Below are 21,330 nucleotides of genomic sequence, written 5' to 3'. Positions count from 1 at the left end.
ACCCTGAATATCTTTAAGATTAAGTGCGTTCTGTTGTAGTCTCGTCCTGCATGTCAGACTCAACGTAGAACAAAGACACAAAGGCTGTGTTGTTACTTTTACCATTTGCACCGAATTATGATCTTCGATTATGTTCTTCATTTTTTTAGCAGATTATTGTGAAAGCGTTAGAGCTATAATTATTTTTTAATCCCATTGTGATACTGATATCTTAGAGTTTTGAAAATTAATGGGTTTATACCTTATTGAATTGTTATGGAATATTGAATTCTTCAAAACGAAGTGACGTCGTTGCTGTTGTACTTAAATATTTCGTACGTTCTCCGAAGACTTCTGATAACTCAAATTGCAGGCTAAAACTATTTCCATTCACGAATGAATTTCGATTCACTCATACATGGACATAGTTTTTACTATTTGTACCCGTTTCTAAGATACAATGTGTTGACGTATTTTAAAAGAAATTCCATACTTTTTGGCTTTTTTTGTTTCCTCTTCTAGCGCTAAAAAATGTACTTAAAAAATACGGTATTATTAATACGGTATTAAAAAATATTAACAGGTAGAACCGCCTATTCCTAGTTAATGACCCTTTTACCTCACTCCAAAATTGGCTTTACCGTGAAAATTCATGTAGCTGGGCGCATGTATCCTTGGCATGACGTTATGCATGCCATTTACAGCACAGTAAATCTCTCAAGTCTTCAATTAGCGGATCTCTGTGAGGTACCGCGCCTTATCGTGCTGTTATCGACCGCGAAGAGCGGCGTGTTGGCCCCCGTATGCTTATTTTCGGCTGGGAGCCTGTCATGTCTACTGTCTGTTGTAGGGGATTGATATGAAATATTTTAAATAAAATACCTAATGAGATTAAACTTGTTGATATACAACACTTTGTCTTGGGTTAAGTTCATTGCGTCCAGATTTTAAGTTATGATTACAAGTTTGATTTTAAGTGTTTGAGTTTTACTGCAAATTCCAAGTTTTCACTGCTTTACCATTGAAATGTTAATTACTGGTGATGAACCACGCCCCCTCAGGGGGGACTTCTGACGCGTGTCTGTGCTCGTCAGAAGTCCCATGGGATTTCGCGCTCCTAGGGGGATTGTTCCTGAGCGCCCCACCGTTGAGCTCGCAGTGTCTGACTGTACCGCGCCTTATCGTGCTGTTATCGACCGCGAAGAGCGGCGTGTTGGCCCCCGTATACTTATTTTCGGCTGGGAGCCTGTCATGTCTACTGTCTGCTGTAGAGGATTGATATGAAATATTTTATTTAAATATTATGTTTTAACGTTGAATAAACTTGTTGATATATAAAATATTTTGTCGTGTAAAATGCGTCCAGATTTTAAAGCTCTAATTTCAAGTTTGATTTTAAGTGTTGGAGTTTTACTGCAAACTCCAAGTTTTTACTGTTTTACCATTGAAATGTTAATCATTTCTAGTGATAAACCAGGGATTTTTTTATTCGCATTTTCTAAACATTTTGCGTACAATACAAGTCCGAGGAAAAATATACTTGAGTAGAATGTTTTGCACTCTAGCATTCAGATTAAATTTTCAACTGGAGCATAATAGAATAAAATTTTCATTTTATTTATCACTGTGTCTTCGTGCTTTTTTGAATTTCTTTAAAAGTTGCGTTTTACGAGCAGTTTTTTCCTGAATTTAATTTTAAACAATTTCATCTTCAGGCGTTTTCTCTGTTCATACAAAACTTGACGAAGTTAAGTGACAACTCCCACATTTTTTACCCATTTTTCAACACTTCTCTTTAACTTCACTGCTTTTTGTTTTTCTGTCTGCTACAAATCTTATAATCGATTTTTAATACACTTCTACCTCTCCAATCGCTCTGAAATTTTGCACACTTGCGGAGTTGGAAACAATGCATGAATCAATTGACAGAATAAATAATTTTAAAAATTAAAATTTCTTTTAATATAAAAAATGAAAAAATAATTTTGTCTGCTACAAATCATATAATCGATATTTAATCTATCTGAAATTCCAATCTATCTGAAATTTTGCAGACTTGCGAGCATAAAGTCGGAGACAATGCATGAATCAATTGACAGAATAAATAATTTTAAATCTTCAATTTCTTTTATGTATTAAAATAATTTAAAAATTAATTTTTTCAATATTCGAAATTAAAATTAGAACTTCATTGTGTATGTTTTACATTGGAGTCACTGGATTTTTAGAAGTGTTGTCTTTAAAAAATAATTTTTAAACGTATATTATTACAAACGAGTCGCATGCGTTCGTCACTTACTCTCTCATGCACACGTTTTGGCTGTCTGATTTCTTACTTTACGTCCAAATTTTACGTTTCTGTAATTACTTACTTCAACTGGAATCTGATATTTAATAGACGGCCCAATTTAATTAAGGACATGCTCATCTCTCTTGTTATTATTTATCAGGTGCAATGAAGTCGTTATCGTTGTAATTGTGTAGAACGTCTCTATTTTGGAGCCCGCTAGAATTTCTCTTCTTCTAACTTCCACCTTTTGAAATTTCTGCAACCCATTCAGGTCGATTTCGGCGAAAGTTGAAGCTTAGAAACGTTATCTGATTTCAACTCTTTCATTGATTGTTGCTCCTGCATGTTTTACTTGTAACGTTGCTTAACCTCCTGATACGTTTTTGTTCTTTATTGCCGTTTTTATTGTGCACTGCGTTCGTGGTCTTTTCGAGTAAGTGAAATACATTTCACTGTAATTTTAAAAAGAAGTACGCCATTGGTATCGACTGAAACAAAACTGTTACTAGTTAGTTAAAGGTATGAGCTTTGAATGTGCATTGAATGGATGTACTCCTATTACAAAACTTTATTTTTTCCACTACAATCAACTACGCGCATTTCCCTTCCATCGAACATACTATAGGATTTTATGCGAGAGTGTACGTTCATTTGTTGCATTGATTGCTGCATTTTCATACGTTTTCTTCATTAAAATTGAGGTATCTTTCTAACTTGGTCACTGAGAAAGAGAGCACGCTGAGAGCGGCCTGGAGCTTCGCTCGGTCTCGCAGCGGCACTGCCGCAGTTCAGTTTTGCCGGTCATCAACGTCGCCCACGGGTGCCTTCTCTAATAAAGTTATCCATCATTCTTTAGTTATAAATTCTGAATAATATTTTATAATTAAAACATTCACAATTATTACTCAGTGCGGATTTTATATCACTTTGCTGTCTTATAAGTAGAGCTTATCTTTGGTTTTATGGCTTTAATTTCAAACGTCTTAGTCGATGCTGCCGCCAAAAGACACCTGTTTAGCTCGTGTTTTGGTTGTTGTGCTATGTTGTTAGCTGTGATAGCCGCAGATAATTTAGCATTAAACAATATTACAATATTATTATCAATATAACAGTGGAAGAGCAATCTGACCGTAGCTAGCAACTTTTGTTATCATTACTTTATTGGTATTTTCTTAGCACTGGGATGGCATTATTACCCGTTATTAGTTAATGGCTAGGTGTTTGGGAGATTGTTTACGTTAATTGTTCGACATTCTTTTGCAGGTTATTCACCTTTATTGCACATTTTCTTGGAAAATAATCTATGCCTTCTCTGACTGCCATTGAAGTTAAAGTGTGTCGAAATTATTTGAAATGTGACCTGAACCATTTGACTCTGCTCCCAAGCAGATTTTTCGCTTAGTCTACTCCTCCAATCATCTATAGCCTAATATGTACGTTGTGTGTGATTTTTAGATGAAAAAATATCGACCTTGTGAAAATTTTTTATTAGTGCAAGCCTTGAAGAGAATGCGTGTTCTTCGAAAAAAGTGTTATTCTTAAGTCGCCGTGGCTTGATGTTGTTGTGTATCAAGTTGCCTTTGTGAACGTAATCCTGCCAGTGTTTCATATGAACGTGATCATTAACTGCCTTCATCATCGCTGCCATCCAATCAGTACATTGTTAAATCGTAAGCCTCTTTATCAGGTAAATACGATAATATTTAAGATAATGAGCCATTCTCTGTACGGTGTTTAACAAATTGGATTGAAAAATCGAGAGATTCATTTCAAAGTTGTCAAGATTTATTCCTGCTCTCGTTAATCTTACATGTAGCGAAACTTCATTTGAGATCGTGAATCTTTGGTTACAGTGCGCCGACCTATCGTTTGTCCGGCTATTTGAGCTGATTGCTCTGTGTGTAAAAGCCATCTCTCTCTTCACCTCTCTAATGTCTTAATAGAGACCGCTTAGGCATCATTGCATCTGACCGGGAGGGCAATCAGTATAATCGCTGTGGTCGTGGGATCTCGTTTGTTCTATAGCACTCAGAGAAGCGTCCCTGTCGGCTCAACTGGCAATCCTTATCGTTGACGCTCATGGAATCGAGTATAGTTGCTGATGCCTTGTACTGCATCATCATCTTAGTCACCATCATCATCATTGTCAACTTTCTCAACGGCTTCGATTTTATGTAACTTTTTTTAATTGATCGTGTCATACCTATCATTGAGAACTCATGTGACATCCCCAGTGAATCACGGTGTCGAAACGGACGATGTACGTAGCATCTTCACCTGATCATCGGACTTGTCGCATATTCAACATTGAGTTAATATAGTATATTATTCTATAATAAATTAATATGGGTGAGAACCACACGTTCGCCGCTCCACTCGCGTCAGTGGAAGATTTGTCGCGGGTCAACACCCCAGGCGGGTCTCCATCACCCAGGCCTAAATTAAGGCATCCAGCCCTCAGCGACCCAAATTGGGAGCCACCGGAAGAACTCGATGCCAACAGCTCCAGCAAGGGCCTCGAATTGACGCCCCTGCATCCTAAAACTCAGGATGAGGTAGAGGAGAAAATCAAGTATGACGGACCACCTGATAGGTGAGTTGACGTAGAATTCACTGCGTCGCATCAATGAAGAATGTTTACTGGTAATTAACTCTAAAGTTTTGATTTTATGTATTGTATCGATTGCAACGCAACTGACAAATCGCAGACGTTCAGACGATGATACAAAATTACAGTATCAATGGGAATTTTAGTAGGTATTTTTTTCTACCCCATGCAGTCAGCAAGCATAAAATTATTACGAATAAATTGTGCTATAATACGACAGAAGTGTTGAGTCTAGAAAATAATATTTTCATTTTCAATTGCATCTTGAATATTACATTGCTCGTGGGGACATTGGACGAATAACAAGCTACTATTCTGCGTTCAGCTCTCATATCGGATGTTCGTTCTTACTGTTAGTAGTGTTTGCTTCCTCCTTGTTTCCATTGCTTTTATTAATTTACATCCAGGATTAAATGTGATCTAGTCTTGAAAGAGACAACGGAAACTATTTCGTATATTGTAGATTTTTCATTGATTTATTCTGCCTTATACATTATGTTTCATTCAATGATTTATCTAGGTAGAAATTTCGGTTTTCGCATAAAAGGCGAACAATTATATATTTACCCCTCAAACCTAGCAACTGGAATACGAGGTCCCATACACGCAACACACCAATCGCCGTCTGTGATTGCTAGCGTGACTATAGCACATTAGGATTCTCACGATATCGCGATGATTAGCGGACTGTGTCATTTGTTTATATCCTGGAAAGCTATTATAGAAACGCTGAAGCATTCAGCTTTTCCTATTGAGTCTTATTTTGTAAATATCTAAATTTTACTAGGAAATCTTAAAAATTGCTTAAATTTGGCTTTAAATTCGTCAGACTCAGACTCAGGCCTAAATTATAATCATGCAGGACACAACGTCAACCAAAACTTTTATGTTTGTAATTTAATAAAATATGTTGGCTGCGATGTTATTACTTGTATTTTTGAGTTGTTACCTATCATTTTTCCGAGAATTGTCATCCTTTTCTTGCGAACCGGGTTAGCACAACTCGCTCATAAACAAACAACACACGAATTATGGACCAAATGAAAATGTTCACAACTCTTTTTTTAGCCTGAAATAAACCGGCCTACGTCTTTTTTTTAGGTGCGTGTTTATCGTTTACTTTGGAAATGCGTTCGTAATATTCATACGTTATTATTTAATTTTAAGTATGACTAAATTGATGACAGTTGGTTTGGTACGTCTTCTCGCTCACCACAGGACACAGGGAAACTCTTGAAAGTTGAGCGATTTCCTGCACGATATAATCTATGCATAGGTTGGCAGAATTTGTTCCTTTTTAAGCAGGTTTCATTGAAGACCAGAGAATTTGTTTTATTTACACTTTTCTTATTAATTTTTTTGCAATATATGGAATTATATTTTGGTTTGCACTGATAAATCGAACATCTGAGTACCGCTACACGTTTTTAAATCATGAACAACGTTTTAAATATATCAATCATTCATCATCAAGTTACGAGACGCATTGAGTGAGGAAATTTGAATCGACATAAGTACAAAATTATGGAAATAGAAAACTACTCAAAAATCAGGATTTGGTTTGAAATAATTGCCAAATTACGAAAATATTAAAATCATCAAGAATTAAAGCACCCAAAATTACTCCAAAAACGGGCTCAAGGTTCTAAAAAATCCAGTAGTTCGAAGGTTGATGGCTGGAGTCCTATCCTTAATGACGAGGGCCTCAGCATCTTGAGTCGGTTAGCGTCGGGACATCGCACGATGACTCTGGTACATCCATCCCTCCAGCACCGTACGAGTGATGGTCTCGTTGTGGGCTTCCATCAGGTGGTTTCTTGGTCCACCAGACTGAAGGTAGCACGTGAGGCATCGGCTTAATGTCGTAGTTGCGAGCCCACTGTAGTCCATATATATACGTATTAGGGAGGAGTCTGCAACCTTCTTAATTGCAGGAAAATGCATAGACTACATTAGTCTCTTGGTAAAACTCCCGTTTTTTGCAAGGGTTATTGTTCATAACAAGATTCTGTATTTTCTCGTTTTATAATAGAACAGTTGTTTAATTTTATTATTGGTTACGCTTACAATGTTGTTGTGAACGATGGATTGATCTCTGGGAAATCTAGAGAAGACTTCTCAGAGATCCTCCGCGCTGCACGCCCACCTGGCTTTCTTTTCTTGCGTCACTTGATGTCGTCCCAATTGAAGAAACATTAGAAATCATTGCGAAGCACGAATATTATCATCCAACATTACCGTTTCCACCAATACCTAAGACAGTTTTCCTGGATTTCCTTCGGCTCTGTACTTCTGAATTACCTTTTCGGACTCCCGATGACAAAATTTACCGACAAACCAATGGCGTAGCCATTGGCAGTTAGTTCTCTTGGTCCTACTTTTGCTGAGTACTATCTGTGCGAAATTGAAAATCAAGTACTTTCAAATGGACAGATAAAACCTGAATAGTACTGCAGGTAGGCCGGTGATTTCTTCGTTTGTCATTTGAGATGAAGAACAACTGAGGAATCTACGAATGACCTTTGAAATGTATTCTGACTTGAAGTTTACTTACGAACTCGGACAAAATCGTACTTTGCCTTTTTTTTATCTATTCGTCTATAGCTAAAAATAATTTGTTCGTCACCAAAGTATACCGGAAACCCACAGATGCCGGGAGAGCCCTGAACGCCGCCAGCGAATGCCCAGAGCGCTACAAAAGAAGCACAATACATGCTTTCATACAACGAGCTCTCAAAATCTGCTCAACAGAAAATGACTTAAATACGGAGCTGATAAATTGATACATTCGAAACGTTGTTAACGAATTTTAAAATATCCATCGGTACCGTGATTTTTGATTTACCACTGCCAACGAAAAATATTGTTGGATGGTATATTTTAGAAACTAAAAATAAAATTTTAAATAAATTAAATTCTGTAGTCTTCAAGGAAACCTGTTTTAAAGATATAATTTTTATGCCTGTTTTTCTTTTTCGTTAACTTATACTCGCTCAATTTGGCATATATTTTTTACACGAGTTCACGCTTATTAAAGTTTATTTTTTCATTTTGCAGATTGGGTCTGGTGTTCCTGACGCTCACACTTCACGGGGTTGGCACGCTCATGCTATGGAATATGTTTATCACAGCTTACCCTGTAAGTATATCCACACTTCGTATGTTAACTTTATACTTTAAGCCGCTCTTTGGTATCAACATTATTCCTGTGTTATAAAAAATCAGTAACTACTTCCGAACAATGAATTTGGCATGATATATATTGCCTATGATGAAGAATTGAGTTCTTTTCTTAACATTTTCTGTAAGCGTCGCGTCTCAATTGCTCTCAAATTGTTATGTCCATCCGGTGCCTGAATTGACGATTCTCTTCTTGGCCGCGAGCCAAGCGCTACGCGACGCTTGCCGGTTCTTCGTCCACCTTCCCTCGGACTGATAAGTCCAAACTTTACCGGGTGACAAGATTCCTTGATCAATATTGGAATCTTCCGAGTTGGAATTACTGATGATCATAAAACTTCGATAACGTTAGGCCAAACACGATTTTCCTCTAGCCCTATTTTAATTTGAACTCGAACCTGCTCTCATCAGTCAAATGGGATAACAGCGTCGACCGACTGTAGTAAAATAACAGCCTGTGAAGAATGAGCTTATTAAATTCTATGAAAATGCTGTTAACCGTGTTACCCTCAAACGCTAATGAGGGATTTTGATTTTTTGCAATGAAGTACCAGAGAGATAATTCTTTATTAGCCTTTGAAATATTCATAGTTCAAAATATTAAATGGAGATAATAACGTTGTATTGCCGTAGCTTCATTGCATAATTTTTTCTTTAAGATTTAAAGCCACCGGTATCAATTGATACCCACTTGAACTGCAGTTTTCTAGCGTGCTTCTCAATTTTCTTGTTACACATCTATTTCAGTATTTCATCGAATACAAATTGGACGGGACCGAGTACGCGAAAAATTTCTTACCTTATGTTGGTTACGCATCACAGCTGCCCAACGTTATCTTCAACTGGCTCAACATCTTCGTCCAGTTAGGGTGAGTTCTTCATTTTTTATTTTTATCTCCTCCATTCTGAGCAATTAAGATTTCCCCCTATTGCTGTTACTTTTGTATGTTTAGCATCAGGATTTTATAGAACTTTTTAAACTTGTGCACCTTTTGATATGGTAAAATTTATGGTCACATGTTAAAATATTATCAAAGTTTATTAGCGTTCGAAAAATTTTCAGAAAAAAACGTTGAGAGACTAATTTTTAAGAAAAGCCATGAAAGACTAATTATTTAGTATGGTTTTCCTTCAGAACTTTTTAACCTTGTGCATCTTTTGATATGTTAAATTTTATTTTCAAATGTTGAAATATTATCAAAGTTTATTAGCGTTCGAACAATTTTCAGAAAAAAACGTTGAAAGACTAATTTTCAGAAAAGCCACGAAAGACTTATTATTTGTTATGGTTTTCCTTTAATATGCTTTTATCTAGCTCGCCTGTGCTGGATACAAGCAATTACTAAATTGTTTGGTCGCTCCATTGTTTCCATGGCGCCATGTCCACGACTCACACGCCATCTCTTACCAAACTTCCATTTTAAAACTTTTGCGCTTTATGGACAAAATCTTCTATTTTCTTGGCGCCCGCTTGTTTTTCTCGTGGAGAAGAACTATTATAGAGATGTGAAATTTCTTGTTGGTCGCATTTTATGGAAGCCGTTTTGCTGTCATCAAGAAAGGAAAATGAGGCAGTTTAAAGTTAGGGTTTTCCGCCCCACTTGTGGGTCTGTCGCATCAGTTTCTTACCTTATTTTCTGGCTAGGTTCTGGGCAACCTGTACCTTCTCAGTTCTTCAACTGATTTTGAAGCAAATAATTCTCACTTGAAGTAAATTCTACTATCTATGATATCAGCAAAAGTGATGTGGAAATTTCGATCGTTTCATTTTCATCTAAAATTCAGGTTTCCGAAGGATAAGATATCGATGTCGATCAAAAGACTGCGGGTAACACTTTCCTGACTGCGTTTTTCTTCGCATATTTTCTGTTCAAAGAATAAATTTAATTTGTGAACGTATGTTGAATTGCTTGAATCAATTGAATCGGACACGGACTTGGAAGGTAGATTTTAGACGACAAATTATGTTAGTTACTTTTTCCCTATTGTAGTCTGTAATAGGTATATGTTTAATAATAACATTCACTGTATCAGTAATAGGTATATGTTTAATAATAACATTCATTCTAATCAGTAATAGGTATATGTTTAATAATAACATTCATTGTAATCAATAATAGGTATATGTTTAATAATATTCATTGTAATCAGTAATAGGTACGTAAAGGTTTAGTAATAACATTCATTGTTATCAGTAATAGGTATATGTTTAATAATAACATTCATTGTAATCAGTAACAGGTATATAACAGGTAAACCTGTTATATGTTTAATAATAACATTCATTGTAATCAGTAATAGGTAAATAGGTATATGTTTAATAATAACATTCATTGTATCAGTAATAGGTATATGTTTAATAACAACATTCAATTTGAGTAATAATTAAGTGTTGTATTGTGTCAGGGGGAACATCACTACACGCATCGTAGGCGGCATACTGGTAGAGGTGGCCCTAGTCATCGTCACGGTCGTGCTGGCCATGGTCGACTCCAGTGGCTGGGACGGCGAATTCTTCTGGGTCACGATGGTCTCCATCGTCTTCATCAACAGTGCGTTATTATTGCCTTTTAGTTCGATCTTATTGCAATATTGGACTTCTTTTGTTCGCTTTTTTTTGGATCTCTTAATAAATTGGATCTCTTAATAATAAAATATTGGATCTCTTTTGTTATTAATTCAGAATTTATTACTTTCTATTCATCATGTGGAACTGAAAAAGGTTGATTAGTACCGAAAACCTGTTATTTTATTTATTTTCCAATGTTAACCATGAGTTTTATTTTATGAGGTACCTACAGTGCATCTGGAAAATTTTAATTTTCATAATACCTTTTCACTGTTTACAATGATGTTTAGAGGTATTTTCTACATGCAGTCTCGCGTAAAAAATTGTCACCCGTCGCATTACCTAAACATAGTGCGCATGCTTCGTCAAAGTCTTCATCATGTGGATATCTTGATTCTTGATCCCGTATTAAATGAAGTGAAGCGTTCCTGTCATTATTCACTCTCGTTTTGTCAAAAAATACTAATTCTCTATAGGATCGGATTCCACGTCCCAGGATCCGTTTTCAAATTCTTCAACAATATCACTTTTACTCTTATTTATATACTTATCACCAGAAACATCTAGTACAATGAAGTCTCTTGGCTCATTCGTAATGATCTTAATTAGAGAGTTTCACGTGAACTAATAACTCGTTTGGCTGCCCCGAGTTCCCCGCATTTCTGAGCACATTATTTCGACATCACCACAACATTGGGCAATAAACCTTTATATCCTGGCGTCAATGTTAACTTAGAGACCTAGCAGCTTGGGCGTCAGCAGTTAATGTGGTGATAGCTCCTGTTTCTCGAGTTCTTTTCCTCGTATCTTCCTTCTAGGTCATCTTCCTGCGATATTTTTGAATCTCTTGAAGTTGTATATAATATTTTTATAGTCATTCTAATATATTTCATAATTTTTGTATGCATTCTGCCGTTTTTTTGCGGCACAAAGATTCGGTTGTCTTAATGAACGACTCAAGAACTGATATCATCAAGTGACGATATGGGTGTTGAAAAAACCTGGAACGCTGTGTATAATATATACTTTGTACTGGGCCTTAAACGGACAAAGATTCTAATAAAGAATTTATTGATAGCATCAACAATAAGTTCACAATTTGTAATAAATTTTTATTATATTCGAGAATTAAAATTTCCTTCATTTTTTGAGGTCAGAGTGAATGTAGATAGGTGTCACTTGAGTAGTAAGGGTTAAAGCTTGTCCCATTGTTTAAGTAAATTGTTTCATGTATCCTATGTAGTAATTAACTCGATGCTTGCTCCCTATTTATTTCAGTTGCCAACGCCATCTACCAGAACACAGTTTACGGCATGGCAGCGCGACTGCCTTTCAAATACATGGGTGCTGTCATCCTGGGCTCCGTGAGTTCTGTTTTAAAATTACGCGCTGTCAAGATTTTAAATGAAGGGCTGCCGGTTTTTAAGAAAAAGCGATTGAATATGGTTGACCATATTTTCGAGTGAAATTCACATGTAGTTTAAGATTTGTCGGCGAGTATATAAGTAATATTAACCTTCTCCATCATTAGTGTCTTATAAGAAGTAATTACTCAATTAATCAAAAACTTGATATCTATTCACGGATAAATATTCCTGGTGTAATAAAAAAAATAACTGATTTTCGATTTACCCGTGCAAACTAAAAATCTTGTTCGATCTATTGAAAAAACTAATAAGAAAATTGTCAATAAAACGAATTCTCTGGTCTTCAAACTTCAATGAAACATGCTTAAAAAATAAATAAATGCGTGTCCCCACATCAGAACATCAGCGGAACGTTCACTTCGGTCATCAACATCATCACGCTGGAGATGGCCCCCAACCTCCGTACGAGCGCCATCTACTTCTTCATCACAGCGCTGTTTGTGCTGCTCGCGTGCTTCGACACATACTTCGCCCTGCCTCTTAACGTACGCATTTTATTTACTGCTTCATTCTCTGAACTATATTGAAATATTATTTATTATGCCTTCGGTTGAGTGTGAGTTATTTATTGATGAAATCAACTGAGTGCTGCTGTAATTTGCAATTTTCAAAATGTGTTTTGCGTTAATTTTCACTGTGTTTAAACTTGACATATCAATTATTAGCGCATTTTCTCATTTATGAAAAAAATGCACTATTTTGCTCGCCATGTCCGTCTGTCTGTCCGTCCGTGATTTCACATTTTCGTCGACGAGAAAATGCGCTCTCTGTCACTCACTGCAGTGAGTACTGAGTTATATTTTATTAATGTTTTTTTTCGAATGCTTTAAAATTTCTGACACATTGCAGAGATTTTACCGGTACCATGAAGCTCAGTTCGAGAAGGCCCAGAAGACGAGCAAGAGAGCGGCAGGCATGGGCAAGGTTCGGGTGCCTTATTGGTACATTTTCAAGAAAGCTTTCCCGCAACTCCTGAACGTTTTCATGGTCTTCTTTGTGTCTCTTGCAGTCTTCCCTGCAGTGCTGGCTGGTCAGTGACGTGGTTCAATGTATAGTGTATAAAAATAACATGAGCGATGTTTGAGGGGGATAATCTGAGGATATCTGAGGAGGATAATCTGAGGATATCTGATAAATAATCTGAGGATGTCTGAGGAGGATAATCTGAGGATATCTGAGGGGGATAATCTGAGGATATCTGATAAATAATCTGAGGATGTCTGAGGAGGATAATCTGAGGATATCTGATAAATAATCTGAGGATGTCTGAGGGGGACTGAAATATCTTGGCTACCATCATGATAACACTCCTGAAAATTGAAATGATAAAAGATATATTATGAGTGTTGGTACAGGGCCTTCCTGCGTTGAGGTAATATAATGAGTATTTAATTTATGAGGGACTCATTGATAAAATGTAGCAAACGAATCATAAATGTGCCGTATTGGTCGGGTTTGATGATATTGAATGTTATTCTTTAGAACAAAAGTCCGATTTTTATACCAAATAACAGGTCCCAAAAATATAAGAAATGTATTTATAAAAAAGGGAAAAGTTGAAAAGGAAAGAAAATAAAAAATGAATAAAATGAGAATTAATCCGTTCTACATTGTTTGTATAGTATTTCCTGAAGATATATTTGTAGTCAAGACTTATATTCATGAAAACGTGTTGAAACATAATTAGAGTTTTAAAGCATTACAGACAACATTCCACCATATCGTTGTCGTTGTGCAGACACTTGCCGGACTGAAGAAGACTTCTTCATTCCCAAGAGATTATTCCAGGCGATCACTTGCTTTTTGACGTTCAATGCAATGGCCATGTTCGGGAACATGTTGCCGGGACTCTTTATGTGGGTAAGTCACTTGAACGACCCCAATGGCAGATTTATTCTTCATCTTATTTCTTATTATAATTCAAGTCTTTCGATTAGAATCCTTATGTGGGTAAGTCACTTGAACGACTACAATGGCAGATTTACTTTTCATCTTATTATAATTAAAGTCTTATGATTAGAATCTTTATGTGGGTAAGTCACTTGAACGACTACAATGGCTGATTTACTATTCATCTTATTATAATTCAAGTCTTAAGACTAGGTTCCTTTTGTGGGTAAGTCACTTGAACGACTCCAAAGACAGATTTACTTTTAATCTTATTATAATTCAAGTCTTACGATAAGAATCTTTATGGGGATAAGTCACTTGAACGACTCCAATGGCAGATTTACTTTTAATCTAATAATGAATAAAGTCTTGCGATTAGAACTTCGTTCCTACAATATCACTCGCGCTTCTAGCGTCATGCTTTAATTTTTCAGCTTGATTTACAAATTAATCGCAAAGGAACTTGTTTTCTTTTATACTGCACTTTCTTGGCATTTAGTATATAAGATTTTGTGTCACTTATGAGATTTTCTATGTTAGTATTATGTGGAAGATCTTTTTTCATCCATTTTACGGGGTGGTCCTTGAAAGAGGAAAAGATAGGAAAGGGTGGAAAAAGGTGAGAAATAGCTGGAAAGACCATGCGATGCATCGGAGTGCTGCAGGTACTATAGTAGTATCCTACAGCTACCAGGCGCTAGACATAGTTGCGTACCCCTCTCCTGGCCACATGTTTTCACACTTTTCATTTTTGTTTCATATTTCGTGACTAACGAAATGTGAATATTTATAATTTTTCCTTTCCTTTCTACCTTTGATAAACTTGCAATCTTCACGTGATGCTTCCGGGCGCTCAGCTCAGGTTATTACTGCACTGGTTACCGTAATCCATCCTCGTCTAGTGACTGTGACTTTATTGCAGCATCCTAGAGAGAGCAATTAAATTATGTATCGAATTTCACCGTTCCGTACATCACGTTACTGTCCACGAGAGAATTTAGAATAGCGATTCCGCAGCCTGCGGGGAATATACAGAGACAAATCCTAGGGGGACAAATACATAGAGACAAATCTTATCCAGCGTTCCTGCTGTGCCACTATTACCCCGTGAGCAGTGAGCGCATCATGCCTGTGCTCATAGACTCGGACTGGGCCTACTGGGCGCTCTCCGTTGTGCTCGGCCTCACGTCGGGGTACTACTCATCGCTCGCCATGATGTATTGTCCGCAGTGAGTTATTCTAGAGATAATTCATTCATTTGCTATTAGTTATTCATCAGTGTATTTTAATATTTTAATGTCATTGCGTTCGTTATTAATGGGTTATTTTAATTTATATGCTATTACAGACCTGTCCGCAGTGAGTTATCGGTATTCTAGAGATACTTCATTCATTTGCTAATAAATTCATCAATGTATTTTCATATCTTAAAGTCTTGTCTTCATCACGTTCTTTATTCATGGGTTATATCAATTTATTTGCTATTACAGACCCGTCCGCAGTGAGTTATTCTAGAGAGACTTCATTCATTTGATAGTAAATTCATCATGGCATTAATTTCCAAGTGAGTCATGTTTTATACATTGTTTCAGCTTGCATTTAATCTTTCGGCGAATGTAAGTTTCACATTTAATGGAAGTAATCTTCTAATTCTTTTCTCACATAGGACTTTTCATGGCTTTGAGTGCAAAAATAGTATTGAATGTGTCAGGTTTTTTCCACTAATTTTTCTCAATATTGAATAATTCAAAAGTAAACAAGAGTGATTGTTTTCCTTTAAAGAATAACTTTTAAATTGTATCTGATTGCTTTCATTGGCTTTGAAATCGGTACAAATTTTTGCTGACTGTTTTTCGTAATTTAATGCCCACTGGATGTGGGCATTAATTTTTCTATTGATTAAAATGGAAGTTGCTTCAAGAGCTGAATTTCTTATTAAGTTCTCATATGAATTTATTATATAACGCTCACAAAAATGAATGTTTACAGATGGTGTGCGCCTGGCTAGTCACCAACGTCACCTTCGATGTCCCCGGCCTGGAACACACCATTAGAAACTGTACAGTCTAGCTCCACCCTAGCGTATCTTAGACACTTTGTAGATTTTTGAGATTGCCTGCCAGTTTGATGGCCATCAAATCTTTGTTTCGCTCTGCTAAACTATGTAGCAACCACCAAACATGTCTTAGCCCAACCATAAGCAAGCCTCAGGTAATCTTGTTAGGCAGCTAGGTACGGCAGATCAAAAACCTTTACGTGCTCGTAGCCAGGTTAATGGTGTTAACATCTGCCGATGAAAACCTTTACCTCTTGTCTGGGTTTAACCATCATGTATTGTTACCGTAGCCACGCATGAGAAACGCTAACAAACGCTGTTGCCTCATGTCAGGGTTAACTCACGATAAAATGTTGTCGTTGCTTTACGAGAGAAAACGCAAAGAACCTCAAACTCCAAACTTTGCTTTGCTGTTTCGTTGTGATGAAGCTCCATGTCGAGGACCTCAATCATCAATCGGGTGTTGCAAATCGTTTGTTCACCCCCTAGTTATAGTGAAATCGTCAGCCGTAAGGAGAAGATTGAGTGATTTGAGGATATTATTCGTTTCTTAAACAATTAGACCATATCGATTTTTTATACCACTTCTAAACTTAATAGGGTACATTTATTATCCTGTCTCCTACGATTATAATCAGGCTAAGAAAGTTGTTCAGGATGAAGGTAGTTAAGAATGTTGCTTTTTTAATGTAGATCTTTTTCATTTGGTTGTATCTCTGAAGGTAAAGAGATCAACCACCTTTTTAAGGTAATTCATGCCATTGAAATTTTTCCTCAGTCCTGATTAAAAATGGACGTAATGGTTGCATTCAAGAGAAGTTCGTATTGAGTCGTTGTCGCACTTCGATATTCTTATAAAGAAGATAACTTCAGTTGTGCCTTTTTTAACAATTGTTGCGCTAGTCATTTGTGCTGATGTCATGAGGCAGATTTATCTGTAAGTTCATTACTAAGCACCGCCAATCGCACATAAAGCCGCTTCTGATTCCAATGTTTTTGTGTTTGATGTTGAAGTTATCAGTTAGTATAAATTTCGAATCTATCCATTGATGTCTGTGAAATGCCGTTGAATTTTCACGAATTATTCCGAATCCCGACATTACTTTTTCCTGATTGAATAATTAGCACGTCTAAACTTTTTAGTTAAACTGAAGATATTATCACACCCGATAAGATATCTACCTAACGCTGGAACAGGATTACGTTTAGAAATCGTGTTTAGGTTCGAGGACTGTAAATTCGTTGGTTCATTCCAAGTAAACCTGGCATTTGATGAGCGTTCAAACCTCTAGCTCGTTTCTCCTTGTTGTTTAGATGAAATTGTTAGGGTTTTAATAGTTCGCTGATATTAACGGAAGTTGCTTCTGAATTTCTTGTAAAATTCGTTTCGTAAGTCAAAGGATATGTTGAGAATGGCGATAATTTGTTTGTTATTTCTAAGTCAAACGGGATGGTGGGCACTGGTACTTGGGCTTCTTTTGTTTAGCACATCCAGTCTTCATCGTGGCTATGATATTTCCCTAATTTTAGAATACGCGTGTCATTTGAAATAAATTTGTGCCTACGGAATTTTTTAAAACAAAATATTGCACGAAAACCAGAATTTTTGGAAGACTGAAATGCTTAAATTTATCACCGATACAACTTAATATTGACAAACACGAATCAAATACTCATTGGATTGTAAATGAAAATTGTCTAACTTACAGTCGAGTTTACTAAATGATTCTGTCAGAAATATTCCAGTTAACCGATAATTTTGTTGTGCAGGAATGACCGATCGCACTCCCAGAAATGGTCCAAATTCAACCTGTAAATTTTTTTCCTAGTTTATCAATTCTATATTTTCCAAGTTATCTATTCGGTGTATTTATGTTAATGATCAATGTGAAAATTGTTTCGATGCTGAAGAATTTTATGCATTGAAAATGTCCGTAAAGGAATGGGGATATCAATACCTGTTGAATAATTTATTTAATCCCTGGATTAATATTTCTGCGAAATTTACATCATGAGAATTTTTTTGTTTCCACTCCATTTGTTTCATTCCATGTACTTTCTAAAATTGTTAGAAATTATTTCTTAGTAGCGAAAACTTGATTGGAATAGCAATAACACTCTTCTGAAATAACTTAGCCCGCCAAATATTTTAGAACGTTGTTCCTGTTAATTACAAGCATTTTATATACATATGATTGAATTTCCAATCGGCTGAGAAAGGATAAAGTTCCTGGAAAAGCGTTTCATGTTGGATTATTGATTGCAAGATTTAGTTTGCGACGCGTGACCGTACCTATATTCATCATGAGTGTCTTTTCGAGTCAGCTTCCAGTGGGTAGAATTAAATGACTGTAGAGGTAGAGGTAGACCAATAGCGGTTATAAGAGACGCCCTTCTATACCACGCCCTTAAATATTTAATTATGTGTGCAGCTATATTTTTTTTATCCCAAAAGTTAGTTCGAGAACTGCTGGTGATGTAAGAAAAGTTTATTTATACCACTGGTGGCAATTTCTGTGGTACGTATTGCGGACCATTTAATGTGCTCTTTCGAGACAGGAAACAAGCAGACGGCCACTTCGAAAGAACTTTTGTCGTTGAATCCTGGATGAAAATTTCACGAGTGTGGAATTTTTGAGAACTGCCTGAAATTCAAATTTGTATAAATGCTGTTCATCGTTTAATTGCATCTAATATTTGATTTCATGTAATTGCTAGTGTGGTCTGGTGTTACGTAATTGGTAAAAATTTAATTGTCCTCGCCATTTCTGGATTATAAAAAACGTTGATTGATTATTTTTAATCTAGTAAGTCTAAATGAACTATAATGACCGAAGGAACATCTCACGGACATTGAGCTACAGCGCCCCTGTAAAATTATCTATCATAAAGCTGCCATCATGGGATCATGACAATATGTCTATGAATTTTAAACGAAGCAAATCATCACGAAGATAGCATGTTGATGTTAGTATGGAACCGCCATGTTGCAGCAAACTTGCAGGTGGTGTTGTTCCTGATGCCGACCAGTCGACGGCGAAACAGTACAAGAAACTCTGCCTCTCACTACCACTTCGTGTGTATAGCTTACTTTAATTCTTGTCGCTTCTGACATCTATAAGTTTTGTAGCATCTTCTTTTCGATGTTGAAGTTAAACTGCCATCTATTGTACTAATGTCTACAAGTTTGAAAGGGTTTTAATGAAATTGTCCACAAGAGTTGAAGAGGCTAAGTTTAAAGGAAGGTAATAAGCAGTACGTTTTCGTCAGTTTATAATAATATTGGGATCAATTGTAAAGCAGCGTTGTTTAACAGTCGGAGAAGCCGTGAACGAAGCTTCGTAGCACTTTTTTTGAGTTGGCGCTTCTTCTTTATTTATACTAAAAAATTGATAGAATCGTTTACTCGGTAATTTGTATAAACTAGATGTAAATCGGCTTTGGTATCTTTAGTTGTGCGACTTATTAATTTTGTACTTTATATTGAGTGTTATAGATTCGCGTTTTCTTCCATTCTTCGTGTTCATATAGCCTGAATTTTACATTTGCCCTTCCACTCATCCTTAGGTGGTCGCTCGTCTTTCTCTGCTGTCCGAGAATTCGATCAGAAAAGTTGAAATTGCGACGCCCAAATTTGTGGTAGTGCTACATTTTGTCGGTAACGGAATATTTCTATTAAATGTATTTTGTTTCATTTGAGTTACGAATTGCCGATCAGATATTCAGATCGGCAAAATAAATCTAACATTTTTGTTACACGAATGGATTTCATTATACTATTGGGACCGAAATTCTTTCCTGGATTTACTATTGCATGTTATCCTGGTCTTACCGCTTTTGTAATGGATTGTAGTTTTTGGGGGCTCAAAATTTCAGAGCTATGATTTCTTTAAAGATAAAAGTTATGAGCGATTATGTCGATGGTATGCAATTTGCGTAGTCGGATTATTCTCAACTTTTAGAACATCTTTCCTTGGTGTCCTGATGAATTTTTTGTAGATTCAGGTTCTGTCTCGTTATTGGAAGGAATTTGACTTTGATTGTAGAGTAATTAACATTAATAAAAGAGCTATTGCGGGTTAACGTAAAGTTTTATTCTCGATTTTTCAACCTGCATGTTTCTCGTCATTGTTTTTCGAAAAGTGCTGGTGAAGTTTCTTTTCATTCTGCAGCTCGAATTTTTTTGTTTCTTTTCATTCTGCAGCTCGAATTGTTACACATTTTCGTTTTTTCCATTTTCAACAACACCTTGGATGTTCTTCGTTCTATGAAATACTTCAGAAACTTTTTGTCATTTAGCAGCTCCCGAATTTTTACTTGTTTTCCGTGTTGCTTCAGTCTGTATCATCGATGGGCTTCTGCTTCGTGCTTCGAGTGATCTACCCTATATATAACTTCCCCGTCTAATATTCTGTACATAAATTTTTAATGTGTATAGGAGTAAACATAGGATAATTGCATTTATTTTCTGCTTGTTATGTAATTTAATTTTTTACGTTTCCCAACTTCTCGGTCAATTTTAGAAGTTTTTGATGAAAACATCGGAATTAATTATGCCAGTATGCTAATGTGAGATGAATTTTCTGGCCTGCTAATTACTTGATTTAAACGGTAACCATAAAAAATTATTGTTTAATTTAGTGCAATTGTTTTATGCCCAAAGAACCAACAATGTGGAATGTTGTTCAGTATTCATTTAACGAAACTAAAAAAGAATCTGAATTGTTCTTGAGTTATTGTCTTTTTCTGTATAAGAGAATCGTGGTGATTAGAGAAATGTCGACAAAAATGTTTAAGTGGATTCTTGGCCATGAACTGAAGCTTTATTTATCCATCATGCATTAACGTACGAGATCTTCGTCGATCAAAACAATAAACTTTAGAATTCAAATACTGACTAAAGAAGATGTATAATAATCAGCCTGTACATTTTCTTCCAAATCTCCTTATATATGTAGCTAAGCTATGTGTTGAAACGTACCTAAAGAATTTGTCGTGGCATCCAATCAGTTACATCCAGAAAATATAATACAACTAGTTCTATTAAATAATTTATTCAATGTTGAATTCTTAAGCAAAAAATCTGTTGAATTGAGTTAAAAAAATCTATGGACTGAAAGACCTGAACACTAAGGTATTATTATTGCGTTTAATTAATGCTGGTAAATCACAGCACTCCGATTTCAAACGGCTGATGCAGTAATCGCAATAATACGGGAGTTGAATTCAAGTTAAAATTGAATTCACGAGAAATGCTTCAGTAGCACAGACTACCTGCGTGATATCCGACTTTGAGCTATAAACTGTGCAATTGGAGATTAATTTTGAATT

At 36.1% G+C, this 21,330-nt stretch overlaps 1 protein-coding gene across 1 annotated transcript; it reads left to right on the top strand.

The window, feature by feature from the left end:
- Window positions 1-3,530: 3,530 nt before the first annotated feature.
- LOC108670240 (equilibrative nucleoside transporter 2) lies at window positions 3,531-20,814 on the top strand. Its single transcript, XM_047882196.1, has 11 exons — window positions 3,531-4,862; window positions 7,935-8,016; window positions 8,805-8,926; window positions 10,464-10,609; window positions 11,905-11,990; window positions 12,392-12,538; window positions 12,903-13,083; window positions 13,792-13,913; window positions 14,979-15,172; window positions 15,498-15,507; window positions 15,933-20,814. Exons 1-11 carry the CDS (start codon window positions 4,615-4,617, stop codon window positions 16,011-16,013), a joined length of 1,419 nt encoding a protein of 472 aa, XP_047738152.1. The 5' UTR covers window positions 3,531-4,614; the 3' UTR covers window positions 16,014-20,814.
- The last annotated feature ends 516 nt before the right edge of the window (window positions 20,815-21,330 follow it).

Source organism: Hyalella azteca, unplaced genomic scaffold (genome assembly GCF_000764305.2).
Source record: "Hyalella azteca isolate HAZT.00-mixed unplaced genomic scaffold, Hazt_2.0.2 contig9873, whole genome shotgun sequence".
Lineage (NCBI taxonomy): Eukaryota > Metazoa > Arthropoda > Malacostraca > Amphipoda > Hyalellidae > Hyalella > Hyalella azteca.
This window is presented reverse-complemented; position numbering and strand designations above follow the sequence as displayed.